This window comes from Paracoccidioides brasiliensis (genome assembly GCF_000150735.1).
Source record: "Paracoccidioides brasiliensis Pb18 unplaced genomic scaffold supercont2.5, whole genome shotgun sequence".
Classification (NCBI taxonomy): Eukaryota; Fungi; Ascomycota; class Eurotiomycetes; order Onygenales; family Ajellomycetaceae; genus Paracoccidioides; species Paracoccidioides brasiliensis.
The window spans coordinates 1,633,855-1,647,782 of record NW_011371362.1 but is presented as its reverse complement, the minus strand read 5'-3'; the positions used below and the strand labels follow the sequence as shown (position 1 = coordinate 1,647,782).

The window sequence follows — 13,928 nt, the reverse complement described above, 5'->3', positions numbered from 1 at the left end:
ACCTCTGGGATAAACACGTCAAATATACTACTATGTACTCTGTTCATTCCACTTGGCTTCCTTTTATCTTGCTACTCCATCGCATCCCATCTATCTTCATCTAAACACCGCCCCATCGCAGTACCACGGGGATTCCTACAAAATATAGAAATGTTGTTTATCTGAAACCATATAAAGAAGAACGGGAAAGAGGGCGGGCCAAAAAAGTTGCAAAAAGAAAGCAAAGACAACAGAACAAACATAAAAATGGGGCAGGAGAAGTGCCGCATAAAAGCAAGAAAGTAAAGTTTTAGTTGATGAATTCAATCATGCAAAAAAAAAAAAAAAAATGACTTTGTTTGATTTGTGATGATTTTCTTCTGTTCTAAAGCGCCAAATTTGGGACGACATTAAGGCGAGTTGGATTGACGTCTTTGGAAGAGGGCATTGAGAGAATTCTATTCTAGAGGAAGTAGTCTGGGGTTCGGCGGGAGACCATGGGTTCCCCGGCGCGGGGACAGGGGTCAAATTGGAGGCTAAGGTAGGTGTAAAAGGAAAAAGAAAAGAGTCGGGTCAGTAATTATTATTAAATAAATAAAAAAGAAAAGGGAAAAGGAAAAAAGCAAAAAGAAGAACAAGAAGAAGAAGAAGAAGAAGAAGAGAGAGAGAGGTGTGCCTGTCTCTCTGTAATCGGTTGTGGAGGGTAGTAACATGGATGAAACGGCGGAAGGACTTACAAGGTGTATTTGAGATGCTCGTCGATCTCCATAATAGCAGCTTGGTTTCCGCATCGGTAGCAGTAATTTGGAGCTGTTATAAATACACACGCAAGTGCATAAGGGGTTAGAGTGTATTGGTGGAAATATACAATGTGGGGAGGGCGAGGATGGATTGAAATGTGAAGAGGGGGAGAACGAGGAAGCTTTACCTGAAAATATAGTCACCACATTGCGATCCTGTGACCAGTTATACCCCTCCATTACCAGTTGATGAGCCCTAGCAACCAGGGTCAATCCATTGTTGTGATTAAACGCCTCCGAGATATCCTGACCAAACGTATACCCAGCGCCACGGGGTGAAATGCCCCAACCACATCTATCATCCGGGTCACTCCAGAGCAAATCACACATAGGTCCTTCATGGGGCACCTCCTGGATCCGATCCAGTGAACGAATATTATCCAGGGTGTCGATTGACGGGCTCAAGCCGCCGTGGAGACAGAATATCTGGTTATCGATGAGCGCGGTGAGGGGGAGGTAGTCGAAGAGATCTGTGAAGTATTTCCAGACATTGGCGTTGCCGTATTTCCGCAGGCACTCGTCGTAGAATCCGTAGACTTGGGTAATCTGACGTGATTCGTGGTTACCGCGGAGGATGGTGATGCGTTGTGGATAACGGATCTTCAGGGCGACGAGGAGGGTCACGGTCTCGACGGAGTAGTAGCCGCGGTCAACGTAGTCGCCTTCAAATTATTACGTTGTCGTTAATACAAACAAGCGGGTGGATATATCGACGGTACAAAATCGTCTTACCCATGAAAAGATAATTGGTATCTGGATTAGGTCCACCGATACGGAACAGCTCCATGAGATCATGGAACTGGCCGTGTATATCTCCGCACACTGTCACTGGACATTTCTAGCAGGGCGACCACAAATCAGCTTTATGGGACCGAAACACACTCGACTTGATGGACAGGCTCTCCTTTGCAACCGAAATTAAGAATAAGGTGATACATACCACTGGCTGCACATTCGACTCCTCTTGTAATACTTCTCTCGCCTATAAATTTATAAAATACCCATCATTAGCGTTCAAGCGCAAGCCGGGGGTCACGTTTTGCCATAAGCTCTTGTTGCTGAGTTCCGAAAGAGAATAAATAATTAATTACAAAAAAAAGGGCACTGACCCTATCGCACAGTCTCTGTACATCTTGCTCTGCCAGCTGTTTGCAGGTCATAAGACTCTCAATCCAGCCATCAAGAGTGGGTATTGAGTCTGGGTCGCTTGTAGGGGAGAGGTTGTGAGGTTCAGGCGATCGACCCGAATCAATCTCCATTTTGTTGTCCATGTGTATGAAGAATGGGGGCTCAAGTGATATATAAGGTATCGCCTGGTAAATTGGAGGGGGAGTTGGAAGACGGGGCAGCGACTGGGTGCGGCGCGTGGGGGAGCAAGGTAACAGACACTGGCTAGGGCGAAACTGAAGCAATGGATGGGTATCAACAAATCATGAGAATAAGGGCCGCAGGAGAATCGTAGCAAAGAATATTTATTCCAGGGCCAGATCAGGTACGGTATGGAGAGCTGTTGCGGGGGGTTGATTGTCAAGAGAACTGAACTGCGGCTCTTCTCTGCCAACCTTAAAGAGTCTTTTGTGTTGGATTTGGTTAGGCTGGGCGGGCAGGGGGACTGGGATTCGCGCGCAAGCCACAGCCAGGAGCCACCACCTTCTGACTGCGCCACTTGCAAGGTACAAAGTCGCCCGCATCCAGCATTAACAGTGAGGTGCTTTTGATAATCCTATTTACATTTTGCTGTCGAGGTGTTTGTGCTGTAACAGATCTCGCAAGGGACGTCAAAGTCATGATCCTATTAGCTCAGCTATTATGTACAGAACAGCGATGAATCGTAGATATGTACAATTCAGTTATCGGTCTGGATAAACCTAAAAATTCACCGAGGTCACATCAAAATATCAAAATCAAACGAACTACTTGTTTTTGGATATGTATGCAGTCACTATTGCATAACCATACGCGCAGCCCCCTAAATTATATCACCACCAAAGGCACCTCCTCCAAATCCTCCTCCAAATCCCCCTCCAAACCCACCTCGTCCTCCACGTCCCCCAGGAAATCCTGGACCACTACCCCGTCCCATTGGCGGTCCATCGCCGGGACCAACAGGGTCATATCTTGCCCCAGGAGGAACTTGAGAGTTGTATTCATCACCACCACTTACCCCCCCACGTTGAAACAGAGGATCATCAAATGTCGGATGCATCCCTCCACCCCGCTGCGGTCCCAGGTGTCCTACCAGTGGGTCATGCGGGCCCAAGCTGGGGGGATACAGATCACGTTCTCCAATATTTGGTGCCCGTGGTGGGCCCTGGCCCGGATAGATACCCCTGGGAGGCACATTGATTTCGTATTCATCCTCAAACCCCGGTGGAGGGAAGTCGGCCGCGGGAATTGGTCGTCGTGGAGGAACAGCTAGGGGGTCATTAAATGGATACGGACGAGCTGGGTCTGGCATGCGGTCGTCACGCAGCGGATCTCGTATCGGCTGTCGTCCCGCCCGTTCGTCCCTGTCCTGTCCAGCCACCTGCCGCTCGCGGCTGAAATCTTCGTATCCTTCCTTCTGTAGACCGGGAACAAGCTTCTGGATCACATTGATTCTGAACAGGCTGATGAGATCAGTGAGGCGGGATGGGGAAATAAAAATGTGCTCGAGAGATCGGGAGGTCTCTGCAGATGCAGATTTGGATAGGGGGAGGGACGATTCGGAAATGTAGTCCTTGACAGGCAAGTCGAAAGTTGTGGTCTTGTCGTGGCCCAGGGCCAGCGCGAAGATGACAGCGTTGCCACCGAGTCGGCTGACTTTTAGCAAAAATTGCATGGAGGATTTGGGGTGGGCATATTTGAAAGCGTAGGTGGAGCCGGCATTCCACTCTTTCGGGAGCGGTGATGACGGTTCCTGCGATTCTATTTGTAAGGGAGGGAGCGTTAGCAGATAATGGATTCTATATGTATGTTTATTTTTAGGAAACAGGAGGTTGAAGAACCTATTTTGTGATCTTCTTCAAGGCCAATAAGCCTAAAGTCAACGGCGCTCATACAAGCGTGGCCAACCAGTGCTATGGCTTCCCAGGCATTCTTCAGAGGCACCTCCGCATCGCCCAGGCACGCGGCAGCGCGATCAAGAATATTTTGCGATGAAAGAGCTTCTTCCGCTCTGCTAGTAGAGTTGGGGGTATCCATGGTCGGAAGATAAGGGGAAGATGTTATGTTCTCAGGAATGAGAGGCGATCCCAAGGCACAGAGTGCGGATAGAATACGAAAGGATCAAACATAAACCGTTCGCGTCGGCCGCTTAGGCCGCCATTGCATGACGTAATTCGGGTTATCGCTTTTGATGGAAAGGAGCAGTTGAACTTTGGGTGCTGACTAAGCACATTATCTGGCCACTCAGATAAATAGGTATTATACCCAAGTTGCCTGCCCCCTTTAAAAGTGTCTAGATAATTTTTATATAGGGATTCCTTGTTTGGAAGGAGAATAAGAGGTTCATATTAGATAATTTTTGCTCTAGGAGATAGCGTGAAGGAAATACCTTTTGCTTTTGGAAACTGTCCTTACACTTTGAACACCGCAGTTTGTCCAGCTGCTGTTATCCAAGAAGTCAAAAATATTATTACCTTAGGGGTGAAATGGACAGCGGTGTTGGATTTCCTTTCTTGTAGACACACCGTATGTTCGTAAACCGTCAATTCGTGGGCGGTTTCAATTCAACAAAGTCCATAAGACTTGGACAAAGGGTTGCTCTCATAAAATACTGCCCGGCAAAAAGTAACCCGGTTTGGAACGGACGGAATGGGGGGATCTTTACTCTCTGGTGAACTAGCACATTAGCTGGATAGCACACCAATCAAGGGGCAATGGCGTAGTTGGGAGCGCGTTTGACTGAAGTAAGAACTTCACCACTACGGGATTTGGCCCAGCCAATTCCAGTTAGCAATCAGAAGGTCACCGGTTCGATCCCGGTTTGCCCCATACCTGGAAATTCCCAATTTCTTTTCTTTTTTAACCTCCATTCTTTTTTAACCTCCATTCTTTTTTTACCTCCATTCTTTTTTTACCTCCATTCTTTTTTGAAACATGTTTTTGCTTGTCTTCCATAATTACATTCACTCATCCTCCTGTTAATTGCGTCAAATAAATATGCAGACCACTACGTCCATATTCATCTTGAAGGGAGCTTTTCACTGGCGTCGACTCTCCCCTGTTTCTCCAACCTATTTAAATCCGCACGAGTCCGCAGAAGAGAGTGAACGGGCCAATTGATACATCCATGGACAAGAAGGGATAAGTATGCACCAAGCCTGAAAATATCTTAGTGGGGCATATTCTGAAACACGCCCGAGCCCCTGATTGACATTAAAGCAGGCCATTCAGGATTCAGGAACTGATAATTTCGTATCCTCGTTGGCTATTCGGTGCTAAAAGTTTGGGGACAAAAGCAGCGTGAGGGATTCTTGGAAAGGGCCTGTCTACCGTTCAACATTAACCCGGAAGTAATTAGATGGAAGTTAGATGGGGAAAAAAAGAAAAAGAGAAAAAGTCTTCATTCAGAATTCCATTATCGACCGCGCAACTAACTACAATGGCAACCCGTTATCAATGTCACTTATCTTTGTCTTTTTGGCTTAAAGGCAAGCTGGCTTTGTTCCGCTTCATCAAAGGATGGTGAGAGTGAGAGGATTTTGCAATTTGAAACCTCTGACCTCGATTCTAGCTAGATTTGAAAACTGTCAGATTCTGAAGAGGGCGTCTTAATCCATCTAGTCTGCCTGTAAGAATCCTGGAAATTGCCGTTAGCTGGGAATTGGAGATGGAAACTTTTTTTTTTTGTCAGAGAACAGGGGAAGATTTTATAAAATGTTCTTCCTCTTGTGACTGACAGGGGGCATCCAGCACATAAATATGCATGTCTATTTCTTGTGGGAGCTCCATCCATCGGGGCTTGTATAGCTTGTAACTTGTAGCCTGCAGGGCCGTGTTTCACCTCTGGATGGCAAAGTTTATACTGAAAATCGGATTGTTTTCCCCTTTGCTCTATTGTCTCTTATAAACAACTTTGATTCTATGGAATAATTCTAGCCGAGTCAGCCGGAAACAATGGTTGTTCGTGTACTTTGGACCAATGGATAACTAATAGATACGCGGAGGATATGGCACAATTCCGGGCAACCAAAAATATCGATTGTGGTGGTAGCACACATCGCACGATTATTGCCTTACTTCCATTGGCCTGTCCTTTACATGACACTCGGCCCCTGATCTCTGAAGTACAGACCAGTCTTTATTCACAGCTGTCTCGGAGAATGTGTCCTTTGCCACCCCTCGCACGCCGCCTGTTGAGCAAAATCAGCCGGAACACCTGGACTGCTAATTTTATCAGCCAAGGGAGAGCTACACACGTTCCTTGATTATACCTGTAAAACGTTGCAATGATCATCATACTTATTCCATCACCCCCTTTTTCCGTCGGAACGTTGACGGAGACAGAGCCCAACATATATAACTATCAGTGATGAATGGAGGAACCTTGGAAAAACCTTTACGTTTCCAAGCTGCCCACCCTCAACCACCCCTGCAAGGGGTTGCAGCGCTCGGTGTTGGATCATCAAAAACAATTTAAATTCATGTAGATTTACCAGCTCGGCCTCGAGGGCCCCAGGGGTGAAGGCGGACGCGGTAAGCACTTGGCCCCCAAGCAGCAGCAACCATGCGGTAGGTAAGCTGTGGCCGGTGTTCACGGCGGTACCTATGTATGCATGCACATGTACATGTACAGACAAACCTACATCCGCTGGAGAACGGGAAGTAAGTAAGAAGGGACATTTTTGGCCTGAGGAGAAAAACATTGAGAGATTTTAAATTTAAGAATTTCTTTAATTTCTCCTTGTCACTCCGGCGAAAGCAGAGCCATCCGTTATCTGTAAAGCTAGAGACATGTGTGAGACAAGTTCAACCAACCTCTCAGGATGCTTTCGGAAGATATCTGACCTAACCAAGGACTGTCAAAAAGTTTCCAGCTTATAGTTAACTATATACGATTCAACTTGACTAATAGTTAAACCCGGAAGATGTTATCGACATCAGCAAGACTAGGAGAGTAAAAGGTGAATAACCGACTCAGTTGGAAGAGAGTTTTCTATTCCATGGGCTGCCGCGCGAGTCTGACCAAATTGGGACTCTTCTTCTTCCGCAATTGATGGTTTTGGTTTTCGTGAGCTATCAAAAAAAAAAAAAAAAAAAAAAAAAAAAAAAACCCAGACACGACTCGGGTGCAAAGCGTCTCCAGAGGGAGGGTCCTGGTACCTTGTTCACGCGGGCAGAACTGGCGGGAGTGAGGTACCTATACCGCCTGTGCGGCGGGCCACTAGGCCTGATCGGGGTGTGCTTGGCGCCCCTGAAAAATGAGTTAGTTGGGCTTGAACTTCATCCTGATTCTGTCCCGGATTCCAGCTTCCAACAAGCTTCCAAGCGTCCAGATTCCAGATTCCGGATTCTGGATTTCCTGCCGTTCCTGGCGCGAGCACACGGCTGCCTCGCCGTTCAGTTCTCAGCCCGTTCGAACCAGGCGAGTTCTCATGACTACGTGACAAGAGAGTCCTCGCGAACCCGCAGCGCCGCCGCGGTGGTGGTCGTGTCGTTCCTTGTTGGCCCGCATTATTTAACTACCCTCGCTTTGGTTCTCCTCCGCCCTCAACCAATCTCCCCTCCCCACTTGACGTTTCCCATCGCTCATTTCGTGGTGTGTCCACCGACTGCGAGAGCTGCCATCCCGGTTGACTGCTCAGCCCACGTCCCAATGAATGGTCCTAGTGTTTGCATTCGCTTCTGATATCGTCGAGTGCTCCTGCGGGTGGACCAGCCCTGTCAGGAACGCGGGTGATATTTCGATGAACCTTGGTTTGGGTCCTTCAAAAAGTTCGACCCACAGTCGACTTCATTCGGGTAGTTACATTCCACCCCCCTTCTACCTAAAATCGTTTGGGGACCATCGACTTTCTTCCTCTCTGTCTACTACTCCGTACACATTCTGACTGACCACCATGCACTGGTCTAGGGTGTTTAGGAGTGGCAGTCACATTACTCTCGTTCCCGAAACAGCCTGTTCCAATTCTCAATTTCAACAATCCTTATCTTCTCGATTCGTCCCTAGTTAACGAAACCGACTCGTTGTGTTTTTACCTGACGGACCGCGTTTTTTGACGACGACCACGACCACGACCTCCTCTGTCATTCATGACCCCAATCCAACTTACCACTTGCAATATTTTTCCATCTTGACGTACTTCCAGCTTTCCTCTTTGCCACCCACGTTTTACGTTGAGACGCTCGTTTTTCCTCTCTCACCATGGCATTCCTGTTTAAATCGAAAAAACACAATCAAGCCGCAAATTCCGGCTTACCACCAGCGACGAGAACCATTCATACCTCAGAAGGAACGGCTTCGGGTCCTTCAGCAGTACCCCCCAATGGTGCACGGGATGGTGGACCAGTGCAGTCCCCAGGCTCTGGGAGCACGAACAACTCGTTGAACTCTCTTACTGGTACTGCTAGTTCCGAACAATCTAGGTCACGGAGGGATAGAGCCGACTCAGAACCCCAGGTGCGTTATTTCTGTCTAATTTTAAGAGACGCACGGGGAGATATTGGGCCATCTTTGGGGATAAGCTTTTATACTTGTTTCGCACCATCATTATTACTTTCACAAGATAGGATTGTCTGTGCTATGGCTAACTTGCCCCTGCTTAGGGACCACGAACACAATTACAAAATGGAAACAACGCACCATCGCCAGTTCCAAACCCCGCTCTTTTCCCATGGTCTCAACGTCGAATGAATTTCCCTAGCCAGAATTTTCGACCTTTTCCACGATATGGCGCCGCGGTTAACGGTGTGGCATCAAAAGAGGGTGATATTTACATGATGGGTGGGTTGGTTGATGGATCGACTGCCAAAGGGGATTTATGGATGGTAGAAAACAATGGAGGCAACATGTCCTGCTTCCCTATCACCCCTGTGACCGAAGGCCCGGGGCCCAGAGTTGGCCACGCAAGTTTACTAGTCGGAAATGCGTTCATTGTGTTTGGTGGTGATACAAAAACAGATGACAATGATTCTTTGGACGATACATTATACCTGTTAAATACTTGTGAGCATCTCTGTCTTCCCTTAGCCGTTTAAATCCTTCATTGGTAGACAGGTCACTCATCTCTCTCCAGCATCCCGACAGTGGTCTCGCGCTGTTCCTCCGGGTCCTCGACCCGCCGGAAGATATGGCCACACATTGAATATAATAGGCTCCAAGATTTATATCTTTGGTGGCCAAGTGGAGGGCTTTTTCTTCAACGACTTGGTTGCCTTCGATTTGAATGCGCTTCAAAATCCATCAAATAAGTGGGAATATTTAATCCGCAACAGTCATGATGGTGGTCCACCCCCTGGAAAAATCCCACCCGCTCGGACCAACCACACCATCGTCAGTTTCAGTGATAAACTTTACTTGTGAGTTCCTCCAAAAGATGGTATATTGAAAAGCTAGTGCTAACCTCGGTAGGTTTGGTGGAACGAATGGGCTACAATGGTTTAATGACGTTTGGTGCTACGACCCCAGAACGAATCTCTGGACACAGCTAGACTATGTTGGATTGGTGCCTGCAGCAAGAGAGGGCCATGCTGCTGCCATAGTTAATGACGTCATGTATATCTTCTCTGGACGCACTGAAGAAGGCGCAGATTTGGCGGACCTAGCTGCGTTCCGTATCCCCACCAGACGATGGTATTCCTTCCAAAACATGGGACCATCACCATCTGCCCGCTCTGGTCACAGCATGACCACATTCGGCAAACAAATTATAGTTCTCGGGGGCGAACCGAGTACTGCACCCCGAGATCCAGAGGAGCTGAGCCTAGTGTATGTTTTGGACACCTCCAAAATTCGATATCCTAGTGAACCTAGTCCGACTTCTCCAACGGGCAATGGTCCCCGCAAGATGGGCCCACAAGATCGACCAGGTGTATCAGGTCGTACATCCCGTGAGGCTAATAACTCAACTCCAGACTTACAGAACCGCCGTGGGCAGCCGTCGGGTCGCGAAAGTGCTGCTTCTGGGAGGCCTGATGCATCGAGTCCTGCCCCTGGCCCTGGCGGTCCAAATTCTCGCCTACCTCGCGCATCAATTGCCCAAGCACCAGCTGGCCCACCTCCTCCTGGTCAAGCACCAACACCAACATCAAGGGGCCCCAATACTGGTGGCACCCATGGCTCACGAAACAAACCCCCCAAAGGGGAAAGAGGAATCACACCTGTCGATAACCCGAGGCCTATTGGTAATGAAAGAGATAGAGCAGGACCTGGGATGCGTGATGCGATGGCAGGTGCCGGCCCAGGACGAGAACTGAGCCCCGTTACTGGTGGTGGTGGTCGCCGGACGCCAATCCAGCAATCTTCTACACGGCTATCTGCTAGAGCTATGGAAGCCGGAGAAGCTGCCCCACTAGTGACACCGGCAAGACAACGCTCCCTACGACAAAGACGTCAGAACTCTATTGATAGCGTAGATGACTCCATTCTGGGCAAACTCGGCAATGTTGAGGGGTCGGAACAAAGAAGCTATAGGAATTCCAGAAATTTTACCGACGAGCCACGCTCCCCACGCCTGACACCCCACCAAGAAGCTCTTATCAAGGAGCTTGAAACAGCAAAAGCCAGGAATGCTTGGTATGCTTCAGAGTTAGCATTGGCCAGAAAGGCAGGCTATAGTATCAACCCCCCGAATCCTTCTATCCTTGATCAACGATCGATAGACGCCTTCAAAGAAGAGGATCGTCCTTTGATCGAGGCTTTCCTTTCCATGCGGTCGGAGCTAGCGAAGATGCAAGCTGCTGTTGACCGTCAGGCAGCAATTGCGTCCAAGCGGGTCGCAGAAGCGGAACATCAAAGGGATGCTGCCATTAACGAAGCTGTCTATGCTCAAGCTAAACTTGCTGCCCAGGGAGGTAGCCCACGAGGGACACCCCAATCAGATCGTAACGGCCGCGATATTGATGAAAAAAATCCTGATCGATCTGCTGAAATAAGTCGACGGCTAGCCCTTGCTCTTGCCTCACAATCAGAAATGAAAGCGAAGGCAGAAGCGTTGATGTTGGAGCTTCAAGATGAGAAGAAAGCACGAGAGTTGGCTGAGGAACTTCATGAGGTAACGAGTAAAAGACTGTCGGAAATGGAATCGCAGAATAACAACCTGGAATTGGAAAGTTTGCGGACCGAGCTCCATCAATTACAGGCTGCGTTCCGAGAAGAGGCTGTCCTCCGATCCGAAGCGGAGAGTGCTCTTAAGCTCTCTCTAATTGATAAAAACGAATTATCCCAGAATGTGGATGATCTCCGTAGCCGTCTGGAAAGTCATGGAACTGATGTTGGATCCCTTCGGGAAGCGGTCAGCGCTTCCGCAGCTAGAGCTGAGCTTATGGAAAGACAGTTGGAGGAGGAACGTGAACACCGTGAAGGTTTGGAGAGGAAACTTCTGCAGCTTAGAGCGGAGCATGAGGAACAGACGACGGAACTCGAAAATGCTGCTCGACGATTGAAAGATGCTGAAGAATTGGCCGAAACTCATGCAAGGGAAGCAGAGAGTCATAGATCAGCGTTCTTGGCCGGTCTGGACCGTGCCTCCTCCCATCATTCTGACACTGGCTCTAAATCACTCGCTGACCAACGAGTGGAGGCTCTGAAGGAGCAAGTTGACCGTGCAAATGAGCTTGTAAAGACCAATCGCCAGGCAGCAAATGAGGCCTCTGAGAAACTTCGACGAGCAGAGGAGCGGATTGCTGGTTTGGAGCAGTACCAAGAACAGGCTAGTCGGGAAGGCCTTCAGCTTCGGAGACAACTCCAGTCAGCTTTGAAAGAGAGCCAAGCGTTGAGTAATGAGAACCGAGAAGTAAAGGCACAACTTGAGAGCCACCAACGCGATACTAGTGCTTTGGCAATACAACATGGGGCGCTGAAAGAGCTACTTGGAGAGCGTGGTATAAGTGCGGATAATAGACGGTCCCCACTCCTTGACTCCCCTGGCTCTCGGTTCGGAACCCCCGAGCATGCTCGTCTTCGCGAACTGGAGCATCAGCTTCAGGCAAGTCTAAAAGCGCACGAAGAAATGAAATCATCATTTGAATCGAGAGAACAGGAGGCTGATCGAGCTTACCATGAGAAGCTTGAGCAGCTTGAAAATGATTACCAATCCGCTGTCCATTATGTGAAGGGAACAGAGAAAATGCTGAAGAGGATGAAGGACGAGCTTTCCAAATATAAATCCCAGAACTCGAAACTGCAGACGGAATTAGATGCAGCTTTGCAAAAACCTGATTCTTCATCCACCCCATCGGCGGACGCATTAGCTCAATGGGAGGCTGAGCGGTCAGCTTTGCATCAAACTCTCTCTGAACTTCAATCGAAGACTTCGACTTCAGTTGCTAACTTAGAAACCCAGCTGGCAAAACTACAGCAAGACCTCACCGCTGTACAAGCTGAAAGGGATCAGAGTCGGTCCGAGCAAGCAAACATCAAAAGTGAGCTATCTAACATCACAGAAAAGAGCCGTTTGGACCTAGAGCAGCTTAAGAGTGAGAATACCCTACTTGAAACACGTGCGCTAGATGCGGAACGGAAAGTTACAATGCTCCTTGACCAGGTCGAATCATCCGTTACGAATTATCGACGACAGTCCCAACAAGTTCTGTCCCAATCCAATGGATTGAGCCGTACCATCAGCAACTCGTCGAGCGACATAATCAGCGGCCGTCCAAGAGCCGACAGTAACGTTTCTCAAGACGAGTCCTTCCTAAACTACCGTGGTTCCTTCGCACTCGATTCCCTCGCCACTGAGCTAGACGCTCTCCGAAACCATTGGGAAAGCACAAACAGAAATTACCGACTAAGCACCCAGTTCGACTTCGATCGTACCCCCACCAAGGAAACATACGGTGAGAGCGTCTTGAGCGATAATCTGGCTAATTGGCGGAAACGATTGGATGAAGAGGAGCGGGCTTCCACCCCTGTTAGAACACCAACGACAGGACCCGTAGCCGTTGACCCCACAGCGTCAACGAAGGATAACATGATTTGATGTGAAGCAATTTGACTCCATCTGTTTCTGAACGGGAAATTCTTCTACTAAGAAACAAATTCACGCAGGCTGTATGGAAGGTTCTCCTGCTGGTTGGTTCAGATACCTCCTCGTTCCGCGTTTGGTGGAAGGGTGAACAGTGATTGTAGACCTTGATGGTCTTCTAATCACCAAGTGATGTTCGGGAATCTGGGCTCTCTAAATTATCCCTACCTCCTACCCTGGCCTCTTTCGACCCTCTTTCGACCCTCTTTCGACCCTCTTTTTTTTTTTTTTTTTAATCTTTTACTGGTATTAACTAATTCCTTTGTCCTGGATTTGGCTTGCTTAAGCCTTTAATTGTATTTTTTGCAATCAACTTTTCCTCCTATGCTCACCTTTCAGTTGTTCCTCTTACTCTTCCTATTTTCTTCGTTCAATTTTTACCGTTATATGTTTCTTTAACCTTCGTATTCTAGTTTATCATTCCCACCTATTTCCACTTCAATTTTCTTGCACTTTGCATAATCTATCTCTGTTTCCGTCATTTTTGCTCTTACGGCACGCGATACTCCTGGTCCTTACCCTGTTTTCTTTCGAACTTTTCTCTCTTTCCAGACCCCATTATGCCTATGATATTTGTATCCTTCTATATATCTTCTACGGGAGACATGGATAGTCCTAGAGTATATAATCTATATACCTATACCTAGAGGTTTATTTTGATACAGAAAATTATTTTATCATCTCCTAAGATTTGTACCTCGTTTTCAACATTTCTTGGATACACTCATTTCACTTACCTTTTCATGCGCAGAAATTGAATTTTTTTTTTTTTTTTTTTTTTCTCCTTGATGTAATCTTAATTTGCTTCAGCCTCTGGTTTAGGGTGGTTGAATATTTTCTTGTACGTTTCTCCTAAACCCTTCCTATATCCTATCTTTTGCTATGCTGCTTTTGCTGCTTTCTATCTTGTTAACTTGTTCAAACTCTGCTCTGGTATCCCCACGATTTGTCTCAAGAAGTAGATTTGTTGTCTCATACCTCT

At 47.7% G+C, this 13,928-nt stretch overlaps 4 protein-coding genes and 1 non-coding gene across 5 annotated transcripts; 3 read left to right on the top strand and 2 right to left on the bottom strand.

Annotated features, from left to right (window-relative positions):
• Window positions 1-712: 712 nt before the first annotated feature.
• On the bottom strand, window positions 713-2,050 carry PADG_04974 (serine/threonine-protein phosphatase PP2A catalytic subunit; the record flags this gene model as incomplete). Its single annotated transcript, XM_010761916.1, has 5 exons — window positions 713-789; window positions 908-1,441; window positions 1,512-1,617; window positions 1,720-1,761; window positions 1,889-2,050. 5 exons carry the CDS (start codon window positions 2,048-2,050, stop codon window positions 713-715), a joined length of 921 nt encoding a protein of 306 aa, XP_010760218.1.
• Window positions 2,051-2,748: 698 nt separating this feature from the next.
• Window positions 2,749-3,962, bottom strand: PADG_04973 (uncharacterized protein; the record flags this gene model as incomplete). Its single annotated transcript, XM_010762156.1, has 2 exons — window positions 2,749-3,686; window positions 3,767-3,962. The coding sequence occupies 2 exons, from the start codon at window positions 3,960-3,962 to the stop codon at window positions 2,749-2,751; spliced, it is 1,134 nt and encodes a 377-aa protein (XP_010760458.1).
• A 671-nt stretch (window positions 3,963-4,633) lies between these two features.
• Window positions 4,634-4,754, top strand: PADG_11849. Its single transcript has one exon. It is a non-coding gene; the product is annotated as a tRNA-Phe (tRNA).
• A 2,096-nt stretch (window positions 4,755-6,850) lies between these two features.
• PADG_11848 (uncharacterized protein) lies at window positions 6,851-7,611 on the top strand (the record flags this gene model as incomplete). The annotated part of the gene is made up of 2 exons (XM_010762264.1): window positions 6,851-6,879; window positions 7,041-7,611. 2 exons carry the CDS (start codon window positions 6,851-6,853, stop codon window positions 7,609-7,611), a joined length of 600 nt encoding a protein of 199 aa, XP_010760566.1.
• Window positions 7,612-8,127: 516 nt separating this feature from the next.
• Window positions 8,128-12,901, top strand: PADG_04972 (uncharacterized protein; the record flags this gene model as incomplete). Its single annotated transcript, XM_010761915.1, has 4 exons — window positions 8,128-8,382; window positions 8,529-8,928; window positions 8,999-9,281; window positions 9,334-12,901. 4 exons carry the CDS (start codon window positions 8,128-8,130, stop codon window positions 12,899-12,901), a joined length of 4,506 nt encoding a protein of 1,501 aa, XP_010760217.1.
• Between the last annotated feature and the right edge of the window lie 1,027 nt (window positions 12,902-13,928).